General features: G+C 37.3%; 1 protein-coding gene across 11 annotated transcripts in view; it reads right to left on the bottom strand.

The window, feature by feature from the left end:
• GRIA3 (glutamate ionotropic receptor AMPA type subunit 3) overlaps nucleotides 1-25,289 on the bottom strand; it is a 568,173-nt gene that overhangs the window by 86,255 nt on the left and 456,629 nt on the right. For all 11 annotated transcript variants that reach the window (XR_012493554.2, XM_088795040.1, XM_088795041.1 and 8 more), the window contains one exon: nucleotides 17,752-17,950. Coding sequence is in view for 10 of the 11 variants with exons in the window: in XM_088795040.1 (XP_088651166.1) it covers nucleotides 17,752-17,950 (199 nt within the window). In the remaining variant the exon portion in view is untranslated. The remainder of the gene's footprint in view (nucleotides 1-17,751; nucleotides 17,951-25,289) is intronic.

Raw genomic sequence — 25,289 nt, 5'->3', positions numbered from 1 at the left:
TGACTTGTATCTCAATAAAGCTATTTTTAAAAGTTATAGCAAAGACCATTATCTTGAAAGCCAAGTTTTGGATTAGTAAAACCAAGTTTTGGAAAAAAAAGTTTTTTGGGTTTCAAAATTCTAAGGCCTAAAGTACACAAAGGGGACATGAAGTTTATGTTATAGTCAATAAATTGGAAAGCAGATGGTTAAAGAGCCAGATTAACCACCCCTTGGAGTCCAGATAAGAGCCAAGGCAGAGAGAAGTACAAGAGAAGTCAGAGGTACTCTGAGAAAGGTCTTTGTGTCCTGCCTCTCCCTACTTGCCTTCCCCCACTCCCTGGCTCTACATAAGGGGGAAAGATGATACAACTTCTAGCTATTTGAGGATCCCAGGGCAGAAGCAATGAAGCCTTAGTTCCCAGGGCATGGCATAGGGATGATGAATCTAAGAGAATAACCCACATCTAGCTTGGTGTTGGTATGGTAGAATAGCAAAGGGTATATGAGGTCTCTAGGAGGAGGGAGTTGAAAGAAGTCTGAGTGTCCTCAGAATGGTGGAAGGAGAGAAACTGACTTTTCCAGTAGCCCTACAATGTTGCAGGGAGAGTGAGCGAGAAAGCGAGTGAGAGAGAATGAATGAATGAGTCAGAGTAACTGCAGGGTCAGGCCTGATGAGGTCTTGTGGCCTGGATGAAGGGATGTTGCAGCAAATGTCACTGAGGATTTGGATGGTTACATCTCAGATATACTAACATGGAGGGCAAAGAATACTTGAGACATCAACTAGATGGTACAGCTCAGTGAATGCCTGGAAGTGATCATGAAGACATGGGGTCAGTGGCTGCCACTGATGACATGATATCACATAAACTCCCTAGAACTTGGACGTCATCCTTGGGAGGATGGAGTGAAAAATCCTAAAACAACTAGGAAATCACTAAATTTGCCTGAATTTATCTGGATGTATCTTTTCTGCCATGTGGCAAAAATGGGGTGTCAGTTACAGGCTATGAAGAAAGTTATGATTTTGCAAAATGGAGTTGGTCACCTGTGAAAGTATATCTCTATCATAAAAACATCTAAGAAGACAGGAATAAGGACATCATAAAAATGGCAGTGTGACGTGAGCCTCTTGAAATCTCCCCTGGAATTTACAAAAAATTTAACAACTATAATTCCACAAAGGACTCCCTGAACAGCAGACAAGCAAGACTAAGAAATGCACAATTGAAATCATCTAAGGCAGGCAAATTGGTGTAGGGGGAGGAGAAAAGGGGGAAGTGCGGAGCTGTGGGCAGCAGGGGTGAAGGAGCTCAGACTGAGCTAACAGCTCCCAGCTACCTGCATGCCAGAGCTACAGCAGTCGTGGGAGAGGGAAGAATTCAGACTGCTAATGCTCCCCTTATGGCCCACAGTCCAGCCTGAGAGATGAGCATATAACACGCTGAACCCAATGTTCACAGCAGAGACCTCCAAGAAAAGACTGAGGGAAGAAGGGTGAAAACGGAGGTTTAAGCTCTCGCTGCCAAGCAAAGAATGGAAGGCTTAGACATGAAGCCTAGTCACACCCTTCCCATCTCTCAGAGCTCGCCCCACCCCTATGCTGCCAGAGCTAGAAGCATAATGCTAGCAGTGTCAGATCAAAAGAACAGAATATTTGCAGTTCTGAGAACTGTGGCCCTGAAACCAAAGACTCACAGCCCAACTAGTTCTGGCGAAAGGGAGGGAGCTCTGGGTGCAAGATTGGCTGTGCTGGTGGCCATTGCTCTGGGCCACCTCTCACAACCTACCCTGCTCCTGCGCCCACCTATCTGGAAGGATCACTGCAAGGGTAACAGAGCTGCTGAAACACACAGGCCCTGAATCTGATGCAGGAAGAGCTGTAAAATTTCAGTAGTTCTGCACATCCCCCAATGGAGGTGGTACACTGATACCCTACACTGAGACCCAGGCAACTTGCCCTCAGAGGAGAAGCCTACCTTCCAGTGGATCCCTCCAATGTGTAAGAAGCTGCAACAGTGCAGAGAAAATATAACACTACAGCGTGAGAGAGAATAAAAGGCTGCAGTGGGACAGAAAATAAAACATTCTACCAACATCTACTGGAAAACAAACGAAAGACCACTTCCTACTAACCTGTTGCAATACCCACTCCTGTACATGCCTAGGAAGAGAAATGATAATTCATTAATTGCAAGGAATAACCAAGGTAACAGGGCAACTCAGAGACAAAATTAAAAGTCTCCAGAAAATAAACTTAAGATACATGGAAATATGTGACTTAAATGACAGAGAATTCAAGATTGCGGTTCTGAAAAAACTCAATAAGATGCAGGAAAACACAGACAGGCAGTTTAATGAACTCAGAAACACAATTATAGAACAAAATGAACATTTTACCAAAGATAATTAATTTTTTAAAAAGAACCAAATAGATTTCTGGAGATTAAGAGAACAATAAAAGAAATGTAGAATGAAATAGCCAGCTTACGTAATAGAGTTGACCAGATGGAGGAAAGAATCAGTGACATCGAATATAGAAATCTGGAAATGACACAGATGGAAGAAGAGAGTGACTTGAGAGTTAAAAGAAATAAAAGAACTCTACAAGAACTTTCTGACCCATCAGAAAGAGCAATATAAGAATAATGGGCATACCAGAAGGAGAAGAAAGAGAGAAGGGAACAGAGAATATACTCAAACAAACAGTCGACGAGAACTTCCCAAACTTGTGGAAAAAGGAAAAAACTGGATCCTCGAATCAAAGAAGCAAACAGGACACCTAATTACCTCAATCCCAATAGACCTTCTCCAAGGCACATTGTATCGAAGCTGTCAAAAATTAATGACAAAGAAAGAATCCTCAAGACAGCCAGGAAAAGAAGATGGTAACCAATAAAGGAAATCCCATTAAGTTATCAGCAGATTTTTCAGCAGAAACTCTACAAGCCAGGAGGGAGTGGAATCAAATATTTAAACTACTGAAAGAAGAAATTATGAGCCAAGAATAATATATCCAGCAAAGATATCCTTTAGATATGAAAGAAGAATAAAGACCTTTCCAGACTTACAGAATGTGAGGGAATTTTCTAACACACCACCTGCACTGCAAGAAATACTGAAGGAGGCTATGCAACCTGAAACAAAAATCAAAGGAATACAAAACCATGACTAGTGTTATCAAGAGACAGAAGCAGGAAATGGTAACACCTACACTAAATAAGACACTATATACTTAAACATAACATACAGGGTAAAGAAGGAAAAATAAAACACTTGCTCTTGCAGTGCAGAAATCAACTCACAGCATAAATAGGGATAATTTGTGACAACAAAAAACATAAAAGGAGAGAGTGTAAATGTCTGAACTGGCACAAGAGAATGGAGAAAGTAAGCATACTGAAGAAAATGGAATACTCTAAATATGAGACAGTTTTACATAAACTTAATGGTAACCACTCAAAAAATCCAGAACAGAAATATGTAACTTAAAAAAGAACAAATAGAGGGAAAAACAAAAGAACCGACATACTGAAATAATAGACAGCAACCAAAGGACAAAGAAACAATGGAGACACCATCTTACCAGAAAACCAGAGACAGAATGATAGGAAATTCTTCTGTATCAGTAATCACCCTAGATGTAAATGGACTGAACTCACCAATAAATAGGCACAGAGTAGCAGACTGGATGAAAAAACTAAACCCAACCATATGCTGCCTCCAAAAGACACATCTCAGCTACAAGGGCAAAGATAGACTCAAAGTGAAAAGGTGGAAATTGGCACTCCAAGGAAATGGTATTCAGAGAAAAGCAGGTGTAGCCATGCTGATATCAGATGAAACAGACTTCAGGATGAAAAAGATAACAAGAGACAAAGATGGACATTTCATAATGATAAAGGGGACTGTACAACAAGAAGATATAACACTCATCAATATTTATGCCCCCAATCAGGGAGCACCAAAATAAACTAATCAACTACTAACAGAATTAAATGGAGAAATTGACCAAAACAGAATTATAGTAGGGAACCTAAATACATAATTGACAGCTATGGATAGATCATCCAAACAGAAAATGAATAGCGAAATAGCAGCCCTAAATGGCACATTAGATGAAATGGACTTAATTGACATTTATAGAACACTTCATTCTAGAACATCAGACTATACATTTTTTTTTCTAGTGTACAAGGAACATTCTCAAGGATAGACCATATATTGGGACATAAAACTAGCCTCAGCAAATTTAAGCAGATTGAAATCATATCAAGCATATTCTCTGATCACAAGGCTTTTAAATTGGATATGAACTGCATGAAGAAAGCAGGAAATCCCACAAATATGTGGAGATTAGACAACATACTTTTGAAGAACGATTGGGTCAAAGAAGAAATAAGAGGGGGTGACTGCTTAGCTCAGTTGGTTAGAGTGTGGTGCTGATTAACACCAAGGTTGCCAGTTCGATCCCCATATTGGCCAGTGTGACCTGCGCCCTCCTAAAAAAAAAAAAAAAAAAAAAAAATATATATATATATATATATATATATATATATATATATATATATAAACACACATATATCCTAACATATTTTTTTAAAAAAGATGAAATAAGAGGAGAGATCAACAGATATATAGAAACATATGAGAATGAAAATACATCCTGCAAAAATTTGGGGGATGCAGCGAAAGCAGTTTCAAGAGTAAAATTTATATCACTACCAGCCTATCTCAAGAAACAAGAAAAATCCCAGATAAATAACCTCACATTACACCTTAAAGAATTAGAAAAAGAAGAACAAATGGAACCTAAAGTTAGCAGAAGAAAGGAAATAATAAAAATCAGAGTGTAAATAAATGACATAGAGTCTAAGAAACTATGCAAAAGTCAATAAAATCAAGAGCTGGTTCTTTGAAAAGATAAACTAAATTGATAAAACGTTAAGGAGGCTCATCACTAAAAACAGATAGAACCCAAATAGTCAACTGGCCAAAATAATTCTCTAGACAATCCACCAAAAAAGCAGTGTATTTGGAAAAAGAAACAAAACCACCACAGTGTGAGAACGCACTCCTCTGGCCGGGCTCCAACCGGCTGCACATCTGTTAAAATGAGAGAGCCCATGTAACTTAACTAACAATTGTCAGCCCAATAAACTTTAATTACAAACCAAACAAACAAACAACAAAAAACAAAAATGAAACCCAAAGTCAGCAGAAGGAAGGAAATAATAAAAATCAGAGCAGAACTAAATGAAGTATTAATTGTACACCTAAAATCTATGTAATTTTACTAACAATTGTCACCCCAATAAATTTAATTAAAAAAAAAGAACTAAATGAAGTAGAGAACAAAAAGACAGCAGAAAAAAATTAATGCAACAAAGAAATGGTTTTTTGAAAGGATTAATAAAATTGACAAACATGTGGCTAGACTCACTAAGATAAAAAGAGAAAAGACACCAATAAATGAAATCAGAAATGATAGTAGGGAAATTACCACGGATGCCACAGAAATACAAAGGATCATCCAAGAATACTGTGAAGGATTATATGCCACCAAATTCAATAACCGAGAAGAAATGCACATGATGTTAGAAACATATACTCTTCCTATGCTGAATCATGAAGAACTGGAAAATATAAATAGACCAATCAACATTAAGGAAATTGAATCAATCATCTGAAATCTTCCCGTAAGCAAAAGTACGGGACCAGATGGCTTCACTAGTGAATTCTACCAAACCTTTAAAGAGGATCTAACACCTGTCCTACCCAAACTCTTCCAAAAAATTGAAGAAGAGACAATACTCCCTACCTCATTTTATGAAGCCAACATTACCCTGATACCAAAACCTGGTAAGGATAACACAAGAAAAGAAAATGACAGAACAATATCTCTGAATACAAATGCAAAAATCCTAAAGAAAATTCTAGCAAATCGAATGCAGCAATGTATTAAAAAGATTATACATCATGACCAAGTGGGGTTCATCCCAGGGGCATAAGGATGGTTCAGCAGACACAAATCGATCAATGTGATACACCACATAAACAAAATAAAGGATAAAAATCATAGGATTATATCAAGATGCAGAAATAGCATTTGATAAGGTACAACATCCGTTTGTGATTAAAACAATTAATAAAATGAGTATAGAAGGAAAATACCTCAACATAATTAGGCCATATATGACAAAATCTCAGCTACTATCATAATTAATGGTGAAAAACTGAAGCTCTGTACTCTACGTTCAGGAACACGACAGGGCTCTCCCCTATCACCTCTGCATTTCATAATAGTATTGGAAGTCCGAGCCAGAGCATTCAGGCAAGAGAAAGAAATTAAAGGCATTCCAATTGGGAATGAAGAAGTTAAATTGTCACGTTTTGCAGATGACTTGATGCTATATATAGAAAACCCTAAAGACTCCACCAATGATCTATTAGAAACAATAAATGAATACAGTAAAGTTGCCAGCTACAAAATCAATGTATAAAAGTCTATTGCATTCCTATATACTAACAATGAAATCTCAAAAAAGAAGTAAAAATAAACAATTCCTTTTGCAATTGCAACAAGAATAAAATACCTAGGAATAAACTTAACCAAGGATGTGAAAGACCTATATGCTGAAAACTATAAACCATTTTTGAAAGAAATTGAAGAAGACACAAAGAAATGGAAAGACATTCCGTGCTCATGGATTGGAAGAATCAACATAGTTAAAATGGCCATATTACCCAAAGCAATATACAGATTCAATGCAATCCCCATCAAAATCCCAATGGCATTTTTAAAGGAAATAGAACAAAAAAATTATTAGATTTGTAGGGAACCACAAAAGACCTCCAATAGCAAAAGCAAGATCTAAACATAAGACCTAACACAATAAAATTCATAGAAGATAACATAGGTACTAAACTTGTGGACCTTGAGTTCTAAGAGGATTTCATGAATTCGACTTCAAAGGCAAGGGAAGCAAAAGCTAAAATAAATAAATGGGACGATATCAAACTAAAAAACTGCACAGCAAAAGAAACCATTGACAAAATAAAGAGGCAACCAACCGAATGGAAGAAGATTTTTGCAAACAGTGCCTCCAATAAGGAGCTAATATCCGAACTATATAAGGAACAGATACAACTCAAAAGCAAGAAAAAAACAAACAGTCCAATTGAAAAATAAGCTGAGCATTAGGAATAGAGACAGTGGAAATATAATGGCTCTGTGCGATTTCAGAGGGATAGTGGATGGGGGGAAGGGGCTTCACACAGTGTTGAGGGATATAAATGATAAACGTCTAATTATTACTTTGTCTTGTGCACCTGAAACTAATGAAAAAAAATAAGCTGAGGACCTGAATAGACATTTCTCCAAAGAAGACATACAAATGGCCAATAGACATATGAAAAAAATGTTCAACACTGTTAATCATCACAGAAATGCAAATAAAAACCACAATGAAATATTGCACACCAGTTAGAATGGCTATTATCAACAATACAAATAATGACCAGTGTTGGAGAGGCTGTGGAAAAAAAGGAACCCTCATATACTGTTGGTGGGAATGCAGATTGGTGCAGCCGCTATGGAAGGCAGTGTGGAGGTTCCTCAAAAAATTAAGAATAGAGTTACTATATGACCCAGCAATTCCTCTCCTGGGTATCTAATGAAAAAATCTGACAACATCCGTAAATATATATGTGCTCCAATGTACATTGCAGCTTTATTTATGGTGGCCAAGAGGTATAAACAACCAAAGTGTCCTTTGACAGGTGATTGTATAAAGAAGTTGTGGTATATATACACAATGGAATACTATTCTGCCATAAGAAAAGATGAAACGGTGCCATTTGCAACAAAATGGATGGATCTTGAGATTATTATGCTGAGCAAAACAAGTCAGACAGAAAACGTTGAGAACCATGTGATTTCACTGATATGTGGTGTATAAAACTGTAAACAACAAAAGAACAAGACCAACAAATGAAGAAACAAAAACACATAGAGACAGAGAATAGTTTAGTGGTTTCCAAAGGGTAAGGGGGGGTGGAGGGTGGTTGATGAGGGTAAAGGGGATCCAATATATGGTGATGGAAAGAGAACTGACTCTGGGTGGTGAACATACAATGCAATACATAGATGATGTATTACAGAATTGTACACCTGAAATCTATGTAACTTTACTAATAATTGTCACCCAAATAAACTTTATTTAAAAGAAAGATTTTAAGACTTGTTTTTTTCCAACTTGGAAAAATTTCCTAATCAGTCCTACTGTACTTTTTCAGCCCTCAGTGCTACAGTTTAGCAAGTATCCTTGGATCATTTAAAGAACGTAAGACTTACAGATTTCATTAGTGGTCACTAAGAGTAATGTCGGCCCAAAATTGGAGTCATCCTTGGCTCACAAGTGTTACCCATCAGCAAATTCTGTGACTCTACTTGCAAAATATATCCTACATTTGACCAATTTACACAGTATTCATCACTATAACTCTAGTATGGAATTTCATTCTTCAGCCACACTGGTCTTCTTCCTGTCCCTTAAAAATGCCAGGATTGTTCCTACCCCAGGACCTTTGCAGTCGTTATTCCTTCTGTTTGGAACTCTTCTATCAAATTTTCACATAGGTATTTCTTATCATTCAGGTCTCTAGTTAAATGTTACCTCCTTAAAGAGGCTTTCCCTCCCAAACTTCCAGTTAAAACAGTGTTCTTAAACTCTAAGTTATTCTCTATCACAATACCCTATAGTACTTATTGGTATCTGAAATTATTTTATACATGTATTTGTTTACATGTTTATTTTTTTTTCTCCTAATAGAATGCAAGCTCCTTGAACGTAAGGATTCTATCGTGTTTTATTATTCTATCCCCGGTGCCTAACTGATATGGTAAACACTCAATATTTATTTACTTGCTGATTTAAAATATAAAAGATGTTGAAGATTGGAATGAATCTGACCATAGGACATTACCTAGTAGCCTTTAAAAAAAGTTATATCAAGGTTGTGATTGTATAAATTGCCTTTTCCTTTCAAAAGTGGAGTGCAACCAAGCAGTCCATTTAAATGAATGTTCTTATTAGTTGAGTTTCAGTAAGTAGAAATTTTACTTGATCCTTATGGTCAAGGTTTTCAACTTCTGCATGGTGATGAAGGGGAATTGCAAATAATTACCTTGCTCTGGCTAGTCAGGTGAACACAAGGAAACTCTAATTGAACAGATGGACTCCAATCATCTAACTGGTGATTTGACTTTGTCAGATAAGAAAAGAAAGTGTGGTCCTGAGTTGAGTTCCTTTAGGGAAGAGAGTTTTGGAGTTCTCACAAAGATCTGGGAGTCCTGGTAATTACCCTGGTGTTGTCTGAGAGAGTTGGCAGCCTCAAAGTGAATGAAGACTTAACCCCCTGAGGCTTTCTGGGCTGTGAAACGCTCTCATAAGTAAGTAGGATGCCTGGGAGGACTAATGGAGTTGGACTAATGAAATCCATATGGTTGGTTAGTTTGGGCAGATGGCCTGCTTGCTCCCTTGGAAGAACCTGAAATTTCTAGGTGGCCTTCAAGGGCAGCTCTAAATTGTTTATGTTGAAGTTGTTGAATATGCAGGCCACAAAAATGGCTTAAAATTGACTGACTAGGAGATGAGGTCAGTAGTAACATTTTAAAACAGGGGTAGGAATGGGATTAGGATTGGGGAGGATATAAATGAGCTTTCTTGCTCCTCCAAAGCCAGAAAAAAAAACCTCTCTTCCACTGAGCCAGCAGAGATTATTTTATTTTTGAATAGTACCCCTCCCTCCCATCTCCGCAGTGCCTTGTCTGCACAGTGTTTATACTCTAATTGTGGTACTGCTGGGCCCTTCCCCTAAAGTTTCCCAGGAATTGTATAATCTTTAATACTTTTAAAGAGCTTTTTGTGATATTGTGCTCTTACCATACCCATAAGGAAGGTAGAGAAGAGATACTCCCCTTAATAAATGAGGAACCTGAAACCAAAAGCCCTTTACCCAAAGAAAAAACAAGAAAGTCATCAGTGGATGTGGTACTAGAAATAATTTTCTTCTCTCTTGTTCTTCCCAGTGGTAGCCGCACCATGAAATAACCTTTGACATATCAGGAACCATAACTAGTCATGAATAATAGAGGTTTGCTGTGTCTGTGGCATTCATTCTAATTTTATGGATGTCTTCCTTGTTTTTGCTTTCTTATCTTGGATTTTTTTGAGGTTGTCAGAGCATGGAAAGATGTTGTTTAAAAGTGTGTATAAGTTTCATTTTCTAATTGATCAGGGAAAAAACAAAGCAAAACAAAATCAACCAGGAGCTGATACAGATACCTTAACACGGGCTGTTTTAGATGATTGATTTATGTAAAACACCCCATGTTTCTGTGAATATTCACACAAAATAGGCAGTGAGATGGAATGGAAACAGGATCCAATCTGGACTCAGAGTGACAATCTGGGCTGAGAATTCTAGTTCTTTCCCACTGAGCTGAGTGACATCATTGTCATCTTGCCTCAGGAGTTTCCTCTATGAAGTAGGTATAGTAATACCTCATCTGGTTGCATTGCAGGATTGTTGTGTGAATTAAATATGGTAATATACATGAATAGACATTGAAAATTGACAACCCACTAGATTGTCAGCTCACAGAGGGTAGAAGCCATTTCTGGTTTTATTCATCATCTAGCTGACCTTCCTGCTGGGGTTATCATTAACCCTACTGTTATTCACCATGGAGCAGACCCATAGATTGGCACATGCTGAAAGTAGCTCCATAGAAATAAACACGGCCAGTTGCCCTGGATAGATAATCATTTAGTTCTCTGAGATTCCTATATTTTGAAAAAAACAACAACATTAAAGTATAGTTGGCATACAGTAATGTATTGTTTCAGGTGCACAACATAGTGATTCAACATTTTTATACCTTATGATATGATCACCACACTGAGTCTAATAAGCATCTGTCAACCTGCCAATATTTTAAATCAATATATTCCCCAAAAAATAACCTCCAAATATGGTGAAAAAAACTGTCTAGGTATTTTCATGTGGTTTGGCAAAAGACAGAAGTTTAATTTTATTTATAGAGATGGATCCTCAGTGCTTAGCCAGGAGTATGGCACATAGAACATACACAAAACAACAACACTGTTGGTGGGAATGCAGACTGATGCAGCTGTTATGGAAGGCAGTGTGGAGGTTCCTCAAAAAATTACGAATAGAATTACCATATAACCCAGCAATCCCTCTCCTGGGTATCTACCCCAAAAATCTGAAAACATTTATACATAAAGACACGTGTGCTCCAGTGTTCACTGCAGCTTTATTTACGGTGGCCAAGACATGGAAACAACCAAAATGTCCTTAGATAGATGAATGGATAAAGAAGTTGTGGTATATATACACAATGGAATACTATTCTGCAGTAAGAAAAGATGATATAGGAACATTTGTGACAACATGGATGGATCTTGAGAGAATAATGCTGAGCGAAACAAGTCAGACAGAAAAAGCAGAGAACCATGTGATTTCACTGATATGTGGTATATAAACCAAAAACAACAAAAGAACAAGACAAACAAATGAGAAACAGAAACTCATAGACACAGACAATAGTTTAGTGGTTGCCAGAGGGTAAGGGGGGCGGGGGGTGGGGGGTGGGAGATGAGGGTAAGGGGGATCGAATTATGGTGATGGAAGGAGAACTGACTCTGGGTGATGAACACACAATGGGATTTATAGATGATGTAATACAGAATTGTACACCTGAAATCTATGTAATTTTACTAACAATTGTCACCCCAATAAATTTAATAAAATAAAATTAAAAAAAAATGCCACAAAAAAAAACACACAAAACCATATGATCTCACTTATATGTAGAATCTAAAGATCAGAATAAACTAACACACAAAACAGAAACAGACTCAGATTCAGAGAACAGACTGATGGCTACTAGATGTGAGGGTGGTTGGGGTGATGGGTGAGAAAGGTGAAGGGATTAGGTAGTACAAATTGGTAGTTACAAAATAGTCACAGGGATTTGAAATACAGTATGATGAACATAGTCAATAATATTTTGAAAACTATATATAATGTCAGATGGTTACTACTTTTCCGGGAGACCACTTCATACATTATATAAATGTCTAACCACTATGTTGTACACCTGAAACTAATGTAAAATAATACTGAATGCCAACTATAATGAAAAAAAATAATCATGGGGATATATAGTACTGTATAGGGAAAATAGTCAATAATATTCTAATAACTATGTACAGTGTCAGATGGTTAATAGACTCATTGGGGTTACCACTTCATGAGGTATATAAATGTTTAATCACTATTGTGATTTGTACACCTGCAAATAATAATAATTAAAAAGTTGTGGAAAAATATATATGCACCCCTATGTACACTGCAGTGTTATTTACAATAGCCAAGATATGGAAGCAACCCAAGTGCCCATCAATAGAGAATTGGATAAAGAAGAGGTTGCATATATATACAATGGACTATTACTCTGCTGTAGAAAAGAATGGCATCTTGCCATTTTTGACAAATTGGATGGACCTGAGGGTACTATGCTAAGTGAAATAAGTCAGATTGAGAAAGGCAAATACCATATGATCTCACTTATATGTGGAATGTAAAGAACAAAATAAACGAACAAACAAAACAGGAAGAGACTCATAGATGCAGCAAACAAATTGATGGTTGTCAGAGAGGAGGGGTGTTGGGGTGCTAGGTGAAAAAGTTGAGGGGATTAAGAAATACAAATTAGGAGTTAGAAAATAGTCATGGTGATGTACAGTACAACATAGAGAATATAGTCAATAATGTTGCAACAACTACATATATTAGACTAATCGGGAAATCACTGCATAAACTATATAAATGTCTCACCACTATGCTGTACACATGAAACTAATGTAAAATAATGTTGAATGTCCAATGCAACTGAAAAAAAAGAAGTAAATAATTTAAAAATATAAATAAAAAGTGACTGGAAACATTCAGGAAGCTAAGGTGAGAGAAAAATATCATATGGCTGTTTTTACCTGGTTGGTAAAAACATACCAGGTTCTCAGAAAAAGCAAAGTTAATTCTTACACCAAAAGAGGATAGAAATGTCTCACCAGGATCTTAGTACAGTTCCTAACATTTTCTAAGTCCACAGTAAATGTTAGCTCGTGTTGCTGTTATAATATTATTATTTGTAAAGTGCAGAAATATCTCTTTTAACAACTCTTAACAGAAGTCAGAGCACGACACTATGAAAATTAACAAAGGGAAACTTCACTAAAAAGGAGTTGGGAGGCCCCAAGGGGAAACTCGCATGCCCTACCACTCATCCCCAATTACCCCAAACAGGACGAGATGTACCTTTCATCTCCAGCAGGACGATATTTTGTACTTTACTACCCCAGCAGGAGGAAGGAAAATTTTTCTCCTTGCCCGGCAATACCTCAGCCAATGAGAGACTGTCACAGCTCGGGGATGAGGGCAATGAAAAGCCACTACACTTGAATTTCCAGTTTCCTCCTATGAATTTTTTGTTTGCAACAGCCCCTCCCAACTCCCTCCTTTCCTTTATAAAGGAACACTCCTCTTCTTTGTTATCAAGACTTGCCTATGGTGTTACTATAGCTTGTGTGTCCCGAATTGCAATTCTTTGCTCTTCCAGAATAAACACATTTTTGCTTGTAAAAAAAGAAAGGAAGAGAAAGAAAGAAAGAAAGAAAGAAAGAAAGAAAGAAAGAAAGAAAGAAAGAAAGAAAGAAAGAAAGAAAATGCTGTGTTTGTGTCTGTATGTGTAAGAGAAATTCTGAATGTGTAAGCAGAATCTAAATACTATTAGCAGGAACTACTTCCCAAATCACTTTGGGAGGGCTCTTCTTTTTTGTGCTTGTATTTAAAAAATTAAAATTAAAATTAAAATGACCTGTGACAACTGTAACAGAGTCTAGTGTGAAGACAAAACATTCTCCATAAGTAATTCAATTGTGGTTTATGGGGTTTACAATGCTGAAACTCAGAAGCCAGAACAATATCCTTGGTGGTCTCCAGACCAAGTTCAATTCTTCTGTCCTGTCTAGGTCACTGGCGCAACTCACATCTCTCCCCACTCCTCGCCTTTTATGTTTATTTCTTGAAGGAGTTTAAATTAGTATTACACATTTCGTTTTAAAAAAAACAACCTCCTTTTATCCCCTGAACTATCTTCAGTGAGGATATGGCCAAGTATCTGGAAAAGAAATCAAGCATCATGTGGTAGTTGTCTTCTAATATTTCTAGGGGTCTGAAGGCAGAGGGAACTTTAGAATTGGTTTTTTCTCCCAGTGCTACTTTTTAACATGAATCTGTAGCAGGTTAAAATTTCAAAACCTAGTGGAAAATGATCATTTCAGTGCAGCTTTCCAAATCATAGTGGCATTTCTCTGGGCAATGACGATAAAGCCGTTGACTTGTTTCTTAGTCTGGGTGTCTCCACTTCTGGTTGGAACATTTAGTTTTGGAGCTGCTATCTGAGGAAATCTGTTTTCAACTCAAGAGGGGTTTGGTAATATTTCAGATGTCTCTTCCAGCTGCATGCATTTTGCTCCCTCCCTTTCTGCCTTTCCTGATGGAACAGGCTCCTCTGTGCCAGTGAGTTTATGTGATTTATAAGATTACAACTAAGGATAGCTCAGCAAATGAAAGAAACAAAGGAATCATTTAAACCCTTTTGCTGTGTTAATTGATTTCAAGTTTTTTTTTCAAAAGGTGTCAGAAATCCACAAAAAGCAAAAAGTTGATATTTTGATTATTTTATGCATTAGTAATAACAATTTGAGCTGCTTTGTATATCAATGACATTGTTTTTATGTATAAATATTTCGGATATATTCATTTGGATATATCTGACTGTCGCGGCAAAAGGGTTAAAAGACCAGCATTTTAATGGCAGCCTTACCCAGGAGGAGTAAAAATGTCTGCAGGGCAATTAGAAAGGAATTTTACTTTATTTACTTATTTCTCTTAGGGGAAGATCTAGAGGGCTGGCCTCAGGCTGTTTTATGGTATTATTATTTGGTCCCTGTAGTTTTAGTATGGAAAGAAATGAGCTCATGTAGTTTTTGTGAATGTTACATGTGATCTTGTTTTATCCTAAAGTTCAGAAAACATGCAATCAGGGTTCCCCAATTTTTTCATGTGTGGAAGAGTTATTATTTTTAAAATTGCCTTGAGATTATTGAGGATTGAGGGGGAACTGACATGCTATGGCAGTTAAGCCCCTGAGTGAGAGATGATGTGTTCTTGCTGGCTACTTTCTCTGATCTGTGGGACTCAAGGAGGATGGAGTAGAGACATAGAGAGGACAAACAGCTTTGAGAACAATTGGTTGGGCCCCCCTATATTATATAAATATAAAGCTTACTCTTTGTTATGTTTACATAACATTTTAGTACAAGCATGCTAAAAAAGTCGATTTAGCTATACTGCTCACTTCCACACTTAGATCTTCAAAATTTGTGTGCTGCCCTTAAGAACTTTCCTATAGAGTCTTAATGCTGTTACCAACAATCAATTGGAGAAAAATAAAAAGTGGCACGTGGAAATTAAAAAATGATTTGCACTTCCTTATATCTAGAAGTATCCAGCTCCTTTTCTAATCAGATTTTCAAAACAGTTCCATTTCCATACAAATTACTCATTGGTTGCAAAGGTCACTAGGAATTGGTGAGCATAAGAAACTGCAAACCAATTAGAATGTGGCAGTAGCTTTGCTCAGAATTGAATGTTGATTCAAATTGACTCCAGTAATATGATGCTCTGTAATTTAATGGGTTAGTAGATGCTTTCATGGTTTTTGAGAAAGACTTAAAATGTGTAGGGGATGGGGTGTGGGTGTGGGGACAATGACTATTTGGTCACACTTTCAAGACTTTATGCTAATAAATCGTCTCAGCGGTCCTTCTTTGCCTGCAATATGGATGGATGGCTTTTAAAAGGTTAATTGGAAATTGATGCTATCTATCAATTACCATTTAAAGCACACCTTCCTAATTTCTAATTGTTGTTGAAGGAAAAATGCTTTCCCGTGGAACAAGTATTTCTCATCAGAGGGTATGTCTGGTGTCTTGATAGTCTAAGTGGTCAATTATTTCATTTAGCAACTTGATGTCTATTGGGATGGTGAGCATAAGCTCTTTTGAAGTTGATACCAAACCAGATTTCCATGGAGCTTATTATGGGCTGACTACTCAGCAGATGGAAATCCCTGGCTTCCTGCCCTGAAATGTGTGAGTGATTTCATAGGAACAGGAGATTATTCCCAGATAAACTTCTGGTACTGTCATAGTAGTGATGGTCAAGGCCAGGTTAGTTACAGAGAGTCTTCGTATCATTTTGATACTTCCAGTACTGGGCTCCTCTCCCTGGTTGGAGATTATGATCTGCTTTGTCAACAGTGGTAGAAGTGAGATAGGGATATCCAGAGCTAATGAGAATTTTCGAAGGGTCCCAGAACTATCTGTTTCTCCTTCAGAAAATGAAAAGTTTTTAGTTAATTGCTATAATTTCAAGAAACACACTCCTCCTTGTTTCTCACAAAATAATTGGACAAATCTCATGATAATACATGTAGCAATATATTTCTTACTGATTTCTTAAAACAAGCTGGTTTAAACAATATTTCTTTACTCTGGACCTTTGAGGAAAAGTCAGTAATTATACCTGCTATCCAATAACTTAATTATTGATTGGAGAGAGTGACTAAACATTTCCTCTCTACCTACTACACAAGTGGTTTTTGGATCATTGCTAGAATGAGTTGGCAGTGATTAAAGTAGCATGCAGTGATAATGCATAGAATGGGTTCATTTTCTATGCATTATCATTCTATGCATTCATTTTCAGTTGGGGCAACTGAAAAAATATTTGAGTTCTTAGTCACTTCGTTGGTAGCCTTTCTTACAGTCCAGTTGCTACAGAACAAAGATCTTGATAGTTTATGTGAAAATGGTCTGTCTGTTATATTATCTTTCTATAATTCTCTATCTCTATCTCCTTTTATCTTTCCTCTTGACAGTGTTTATGTAGTGTTACTAACTTTTGCTAGTCAGCAACTTGCTGTTTCCCCACTAATATTTGGCCTATAGAGGGGCGAGTTGGAGGGGGAATAAGTGTACTCATGAAATTAAAACAGTTATCAGCTTTCCTGAAAATTGAGTTATCAGCATGTACACGAATATTTGAAACAACTGTAATAAATTTCAATAGAAAGCCAATGTCTAAAATTGAATATGTAATTTTATAGTCCATCACTCCTCAGAGTCTCAGACAGAGTCAATTACCTAACTTCTGTGAACTTCTGTGACATAAAATCACCGCTTTTGTACAAGCAAGAAGGGAGAATAGATATCATTTAGTTCAATTGCCTCGTTATTCAAGTAAGGGGACAGAGGCTGACAGAAGCTAAATGACTTGCTCAAGGACAATCACTTTGTGGTAGGGTTGGGATTCAAACCTGAGAGTTCAAGCTTAGAGCTCTTGACATGCTATTTATTATGTTGCACAGGAGTCTTAGTTCTAAAGGATAATGAATTAGGTCACCAACCAAAGAGTGCTGTTTTTAAGATGCTCTAGCTTGATAACATTCCCACCCTTTCCCAACCCTCCCTTGAAAGCACTGTGAATTTGCCTTTGTTAGAAGATGATAAAATAAAAATCAGCAGGCCCAAATAAATGCAAAGAACTTACTCTGAAAAATTCTTTTGTTGATCCTGAGTCCAGGGTCCCATATGCAATTTCAGTCTGCTTAGCTAAGTCTTCAGCACTCTCTATGGGAGAAACCATCCTCTCCACAGTCAGAAAAGCAGCGAGATTGGCAGTATAGGAAGAAATTATGATCAGGGTGAAGAACCACCAAACCCCTCCAACAATGCGCCCGGAGAGTGACCTACAAAACAAAACAAAGACCAATCCAGACCCAGAGGGGCCAGATTTCAGTTTAAGAAATATTTATCTTTATTTCTGGAAAGAAAAGTGCTTTCAGTGTAGTTTATGAAGGAGGGAAGTAAATGATGTCAAGGAATTAACACATCAAACAAAAGTAACACATCAACAACACCCCATGTCATGATGACAAATGATGGTGATTCATGCATAATGCTCTTCAGGCTTATGCAGGTTTCAAAGCAGGATTTTTTTTTTTAATCACAGGAAAAAATATCTTCTTTGTGCCAGTTCCAGCTCACATAGTAATTTTACTTATCAGATTCTTTTCCCGTGAGCTTTGCTGGGCACACCTGTGGAAGACTGCTCCATTTCCTTTAAGGCAAGTGGTTCTCAGCTTTGCCTGCAGAGTAGAATCATCTGAAATCTTTTTTAAAAAACTCACCGTCAGGCCTATCCAAGACCAGTTGACTCAGAACCTGGAAGGTTGAAGCTAGACATACGTATGTTTTTAAAGCTTGCCAGGTAATTACAGTGTGCAGCCAAGGTTGAGGACCACTGATGTAAGGTGATGTCATGGGAGAAACAGTCATAACAAATATTTACATATTTGAAGATAAATGGGTAGGTGCTGGTGAGTATTCATCACTTTGAGTTTAATAAATTTAATAAAGACATTGCCATTTTGTGGAGTTGGTCACCCATGGGTCAAGGAGCCATAAGATAATATTTATTGTTACCTTTATATAAATGGCTAGTGGGGCTCAGGAGCTTAGCTCCAGGGATCCAAACTCTTCCCTTTTACTAAGACTTAGCACACGGACAGGCCTCAACTGAAGTAGGCAACTACCTGTATAATAGGATTTGAGAGGCACTAAAAGGTTTGTCTTCCCCTCACCCCACACCAGTAACCAAATAAACAAAATCACTCTTACCGGCCTATCATAGAAATTCTTACTATTGGGATTACCCTCTGCATTTTCTTCAGGAAGCGTGATCAAAATGTAACACTTGACTTCAACAGCACCCATGATCACATTATTCTGGATTAGTCTATCCAATTAGTAGTGAATGGGACAGAAGATAGGTAAGTTTTAATAAGGGAAAATTTTGTTCTTAAATGTAACTATGAATTGGCATTATCTGGGGTGTTTGATAAAATGTGGATTCAGAATATCTGCATTCCTTTTTAAAAAAGGAAAAGAACCTGCATTACTTTTTAAAATTTATTTTTAAATTATAATTGACACGATATTTTATTAGTTTCAGGTGGACATGATAGTGATTAGGCATTTATATACCTTGCAAAATGATACCATGATAAGTCTAGTAACTATCTGGTATCATCATACATAGTTATTATAATATTACTGACTATATTCCCTATGCTATACTTCACACCCCTGTGACTATTTTTATAACTGGAAGTTTGTGCTTCTTAATACCCTTCACCTTTTTCACCCATGCCCCCACCCTTTAAGCATCACTGGTGATTGCAGTGGTCTGCAAACACAATTGAGAAATATTATTCTTCTACATTAGTGATTCTCAACTCTACCTGCACATCAATATCATCTGGGGAGCTGGAGAGAAAATAAATCAAAACAACAAAAAACCATACCTAGGCTCCACCCCACATCATTTAAATCAGAATCTCTGGTGGTTGAGCCTAAACAACAACATTATAGAGCTTGGTGCAGCCAGGATTGAAAGTCATGGTGCTACATCATGAGTACTACTCAGGGAAAAGGTCTATGGGAAGTTAGGGGGCAGTGTGAGGGCATTGAATATTCACTGATGTGTAATGGCTTGCACTGAGGAAACTTCATCTCCTTCACAATGTTGCTGAAGACTGGCTTTGTCTGCAGAAATGAAAATCTAGGTTTTATAAATCCTACGTTTTATAAAACATTGTCACATTATCCCTAAGCTAGTTCTGCTCTGTGGCAGAGCTCCATCCTGGTTAGGCTATGTTCTCTCATGCCCAGAAAAGCTCACAGGAAAAGAACTTACTCTGTAATGAAGTCAAGAATAGGTATAGGAGCCTGGCACATCTCCAGGCTATGTGGGAAGAGGGTAGTTCTGGGTTGTAAGATGGCAAATCAAGCTCTCCTTTGTACTTATATTTTACCACTTTGAAGCAAATCTAAATTCCTGTGCCCCAAGATAACCTTTTATTAGCCTCTGGAAAATTCAGTTGTTTAAGATTTTGCACTGTGATCAAATAATTCTGGCAGGTGTTTTGATAGTGTTCTTTATTGATTAACTACCGGATTTCCCCGAAAATAAGACCTAACCGGAAAATAAGCCCTAGCATGATTTTTCAGGATGACATCCTCTGAACATAAGCCCTAATGCATCTTTTGGAGCACAACTTAATATAAGACCTGGTCTTACTTTTGGGGAAACACAGTATAACAAAACTACCTGATTTTTTAAAAAAGTCTGTAATTCCTATCGATCCCTGGATGCTTAAAACAACCCTTATTTATTTCTGAACATAATCACTTATAGCTTTTCAGATGTGAAAATCTGCTTTGCAACAGATTTTTCTAATAGTTGTCCTCTTAAAGAATCTCAATGGTGAACATTTGCCTTTTAATCAGAAATGAGGTAAAAACATCTGGGTGAGTCAGAAAGAATGTCACACTTCCAAATGCTAAAAGTTTACAGAATACTTCAATAATGAATTTGGAGCTTTCGTAGTCTTCCTTCATTGTTGCCATATACATTTAATTTATTCTTGACTAATCTGACTCTGGAAGTAATTTAATGTATAAAAAATAATCCTCCAAAGTAGTATTCATAGTAATAGGGCAATACAAATGATAGCAATAATAGCTAAAACTTATAGAGCACTTTCTATGTGCCAGAGTCCTAATTGCGTTCTATGTGTCAACTCTTTTAATCCCTATGGTTAGGTACTATTTTACAGATAAGAAAACGGAGGTATTATACTGATAAAGAAATTGAGACACAGAGAGGAAAAATAAGGAATAAATAATCTATACTTATACAATAAGAAAGAAATGTCCACATTTTTGTAGTACAAAATATTCATAATTGTATAAGAAAATCCAGAATGGTGTGTAAATTATAGAAGGTACAATTTTCCTAGAAACACTGAGAAATATAATTGCAGAAAAACCAAACACGTTTGTATAATTTTTGTTTATTATCTGTTGTTCATTTAGAATGGAACTGTTAATGTCATTCTTATTTGAAATGGTGGGATTTTACTGAGACCAAGGAGAAAATTGATTTTGGAGTATTTCCAGAATCAGTGTTTGATATGGAAAAGGGTGTATTCTGCTGCTGTAAATACTAATAATGGTTTATGCAGTGTCTGTTTGAAATGTGGAGAAAAATACAGTAATTTATGGAAATTACAATTGTGCCATTCTACTGAGGCTAATGGATTATGGCTGTGTCTGTATGATCTAAAATCAAACCTGCATCTCATAATCTGGTTATTTGGGCCACCATAAGAGCTGACTCAATCATGTGCTTGATCTGTATGACTTAGCTGAGATTGGCTGTTGACATAACTAAAAATAAACCCAAATGCAAAACGGTCATTTTTGTGGCCTCTTTGTCTATATGGCTATTGACATTGGTAATTATACAGTTAATAGTATGCTATACTTATGGGCATTGATAATTTTGGTAAATATCCACGTAGAAATGGTATAATAGTATCCAGAATCCTCAGCATAGATGGAAGAAGGAGCTTCCTTGGAATCAGTGTTGAATGTACAAGGTTGCATTCAACATTTCCCCCTAAGACAATAGTTTTGAGAAGAGTATTGGTGGAATTTCTACCACTTTCCTCCCTTCTATGGCATTGATGCCTAAATTGTTTCACTGGGAAAAGGTGCAGTATAACTCATAGGGAAGAAGTTCTATAAGAATTTTTACATTTCCCTTTTCTTATCAGTGAAACTATAGGCATTTAAACCCACATTTCACATGGAGGCTATATAAAAAGTGACCGATGGGTCAGCCCCATGACATTTTTAAAAGACCTATTAAAACAAGACAAGACTTTATAGTTTATTTAAAAAGACCTGTCACTTTCCTGTATCTTTCCCTTCATTAATGCAGCTTTAAAATGTTTAATATTCATTTCAAATAGTTTTGTGGCACATGACAGATTTTGAGGTTAGCATAATGAAATGACTGTAAAATGCTGAACATTTAGTATTTACAAAAATGCATTTTAAGGAGCATATCATACCTTTCAAAGAAATGTAAGAGGACGTGTGAAGTTAATGGAAGTAAATTAGCAACAAGAGAAAAGTAGCTAACATTTATTGAGAACCTACTGTATATGAGACACTGTGCTTTACATTTTACACACGAAGAATTGGGGTTTAGCAATGGTTGCACAACTGCTAAGCAGATTGTCAATCTAGTGAGACTAATTCCACACCCACATACTTAAACATTATGCTCCCTCCATCTACATCAACTGTCTATTTCTTCATCCCCCACTCAGGGGGAAGAGGGTTGAATGAAATTTCATATCTCCTTATCCTGACACCTCCCAACAAATCACTTTATACATGAATATAACCTCAGCTTATTACATTGATTACTCTCTCTAAAAGTGATTCAGCCTCCAGCTGAATTGTTCACTCTGAACAATTGGGGTAGTTGAAAATATCAAACCTAATATTGACAGACTCTTTAAGTTTCTAGTTACTGTCAGTAGCCTTATTTGACAGAAGTGGAATGATGCTCAGCTTTCCTCATGTCTTATTGCTGATTTTCTAGTTTTTTTGTTTGTTTTTTTTTTGTTTTTACTTTGAGTGAACACAAGCTCAGCAGCATTTAAATGTTCAGTGCCTATTTTCTTTAAGAACAAGGGCAAAGTCAGTTTCATCAGCAGCTGGTGAACTAGGAAACAGCTCTTGTGCTTGAACATGAGGAAAATAATGGAATAAGTGATGCACCTTGAGGTTCGCAGTGAGAGGCAGTGAGTGATAACGGAAACAATTGTACTGCTGTCTCTTAAAATATCTATGACCATGGTTTCCATCACATTAATTCTCTGGGTACTGTTTCTTAGTCTATGATAAAAAAATGCAGCATGAAGTGGAAAGAGCATGGGTTTTGGAGTTGGAGTTAGGTTTAAATACTATCTTTGCCATTAGCTGGGTGCCTGGCAAACTATTTAACCTGAGCTTCACTTTCTTCAACTGAAAAATACATATAGGAATTATGTCACAGATCTGGCAGCATGAGGAGTGTCTCTTGAAATCTCCCCTGGAATTTACAGCAAATTGAACAGCTATAATTCCACAAAGGACTCCCTGTGTGGCACACAAGCAAACCTAAGAGATATGCAATTGGAATCATCTAAAGGTGGGCAAATTGGATGAGCAGGGGAGGAGGGAGAAAGGAAATGCAGAGATGAGGGCCACGGGCTACAGGCCATAGGACTCAGACTGGAGCTCAGAGCTCCCTGCAGTCCGGAGCTTACCGCAGTCATGGGACAGGGAAGAATTTGTACTGCTAGTGCTCCCCTATGACCCACAGTTCTGCCAGAGGATCAGCATATAACAAGGCTGAACCCAACGCTCACAGCAGAGACCTTGGAGCAAAGACTGAGGGAAAAAGGGTGAGAGTGGTGGTTGAAGCCCTCATTGCAAAGTATAGGATGGAAGACATAGACAGGGAGCCTGGCCGACCCCTCCCTACCCTACCCTTCCAGAGCTTACCCCAACCCAGCAACACAGTGCTACCGGGAGAAGAAGGATTGTCATAATGTCAGATCAAAAGGACAGAATATTGAGAACTTCAGCCCTGCAGCCACAGACTCACAGAGTCTGGTGAAAGGAAAGGAACTGTTGAGGAAAAACAAATGGGTGGTGGTAATCACCATTACCACCTCCAAAACCCACCTGCCTCTGCTCCCAACTATGTGGGCAGATCCCTGCAGGGGTAACCAGAGCCACTGAAAAATAAAGGCTGTGAATCTGGCTGCAGGAATAGCTTTGGGAATTCAGAAGCTCTCCACATCCCCCCACGGCGGTGCCCTGAGACCCAGGTGACCTGCTCACAGAGGAGAAGCCCACTTTCCAGGGAACCCCACCATCACGTGAGAAGCTGGAACAGTGCAGAGAAAATATAATGATACAGAGGGAGGGAGAATAAAAGGCTGCAGCAGGAGAGAAAATAAAACATTCCACTAACACCTACTGGACAGCAAATGAAAGATGTCTTCCTATAAACCTGTTGTAGGACCCAATCCTGTAGATGCCTAGGAAGAGAAATGATAATTCATTAATTGCTATGAATAATCAAGGTAACAAGGCAGCACAGAAAGAAAATGAAAGTCTCCAGAAAATTAACTTAAAGACATAGAAATATGTAACTTAAATGACAGAGAATTCAAGATTGCAGTACTTTTTTGTTTGTTTGTTTTTTTAATTAAAGTGTATTGGGGTGACAATTGTTAGTAAAGTTACATAGATTTTAGGAAGGAGTACAATTGCATAATACATCGTCTATATATCACATTGTGTGTTCACTACCCAGAGTCAGTTCTCTTTCCATCACCATATATTGGATCCCCTTTACACTCATCTACCAGCTCCTTACCCCATTACCGTTTGGTAACCACTAAACTGTTCTCTGTGCCTATGAATTTTTGTCTCTTCATTTGTTTGTCTTGTTCTTCTATTGTTTTCACTTTTATATGCCAAATATCAGTGAAATCATATGGTTCTCAACTTTTTCTATCTGACTCATTTTGCTTAGCATTATAATCTCAAGATCCATCCATGTTGTCGCAAATGGTACTATTTCAACTTTTCTTATGGCAGAATAGTATTCCATTGTGTACTCCTTTATCCATTCATCTATTGAAGGACACTTTGGTTGTTTCCATGTCTGGCCCACTGTAAATAAAGCTGCAATGAACACTGAAGCACATATGTCTATATGGATAAATGTTTTTAGGTTTTTTTGGTAGATACCCAGGAGAGAGATTGCTGGGTCACATGGTACTTCTATTCTCAATTCTTTCAGGAACATCCACACTGGCTTCCATAGCAGCTGCACAAATCTGAATTCACACCAACAGTGTATGAGAGTTCCTTTTTCTCTATGGTCTCTCCAAAACTTGTTATTATTTGACTTGCTGATGATAGCCACTCTAACTAGCTTGAGGTGATATCTCATTGTGGTTTTTATTTGCATTTCTCTGATGATTAATGATGTAGAGAATCTTTTCATCTGTATGACCTCTTTGGAGAAATGTCTACTCAGGTCACCTGCCCATTTTTTTAATTGGATTTTTTTTTTTGCTTAGTTGTATGAATTCCTCATGTATTTTG

Source organism: Rhinolophus sinicus, chromosome 18 (genome assembly GCF_057876585.1).
Source record: "Rhinolophus sinicus isolate RSI-liver-muscle chromosome 18, RSI-T2T, whole genome shotgun sequence".
Taxonomy (NCBI): domain Eukaryota; kingdom Metazoa; phylum Chordata; class Mammalia; order Chiroptera; family Rhinolophidae; genus Rhinolophus; species Rhinolophus sinicus.
Note: the sequence above shows the minus strand (reverse complement) of the source record. Positions and strands in the feature narration are given on the sequence as shown.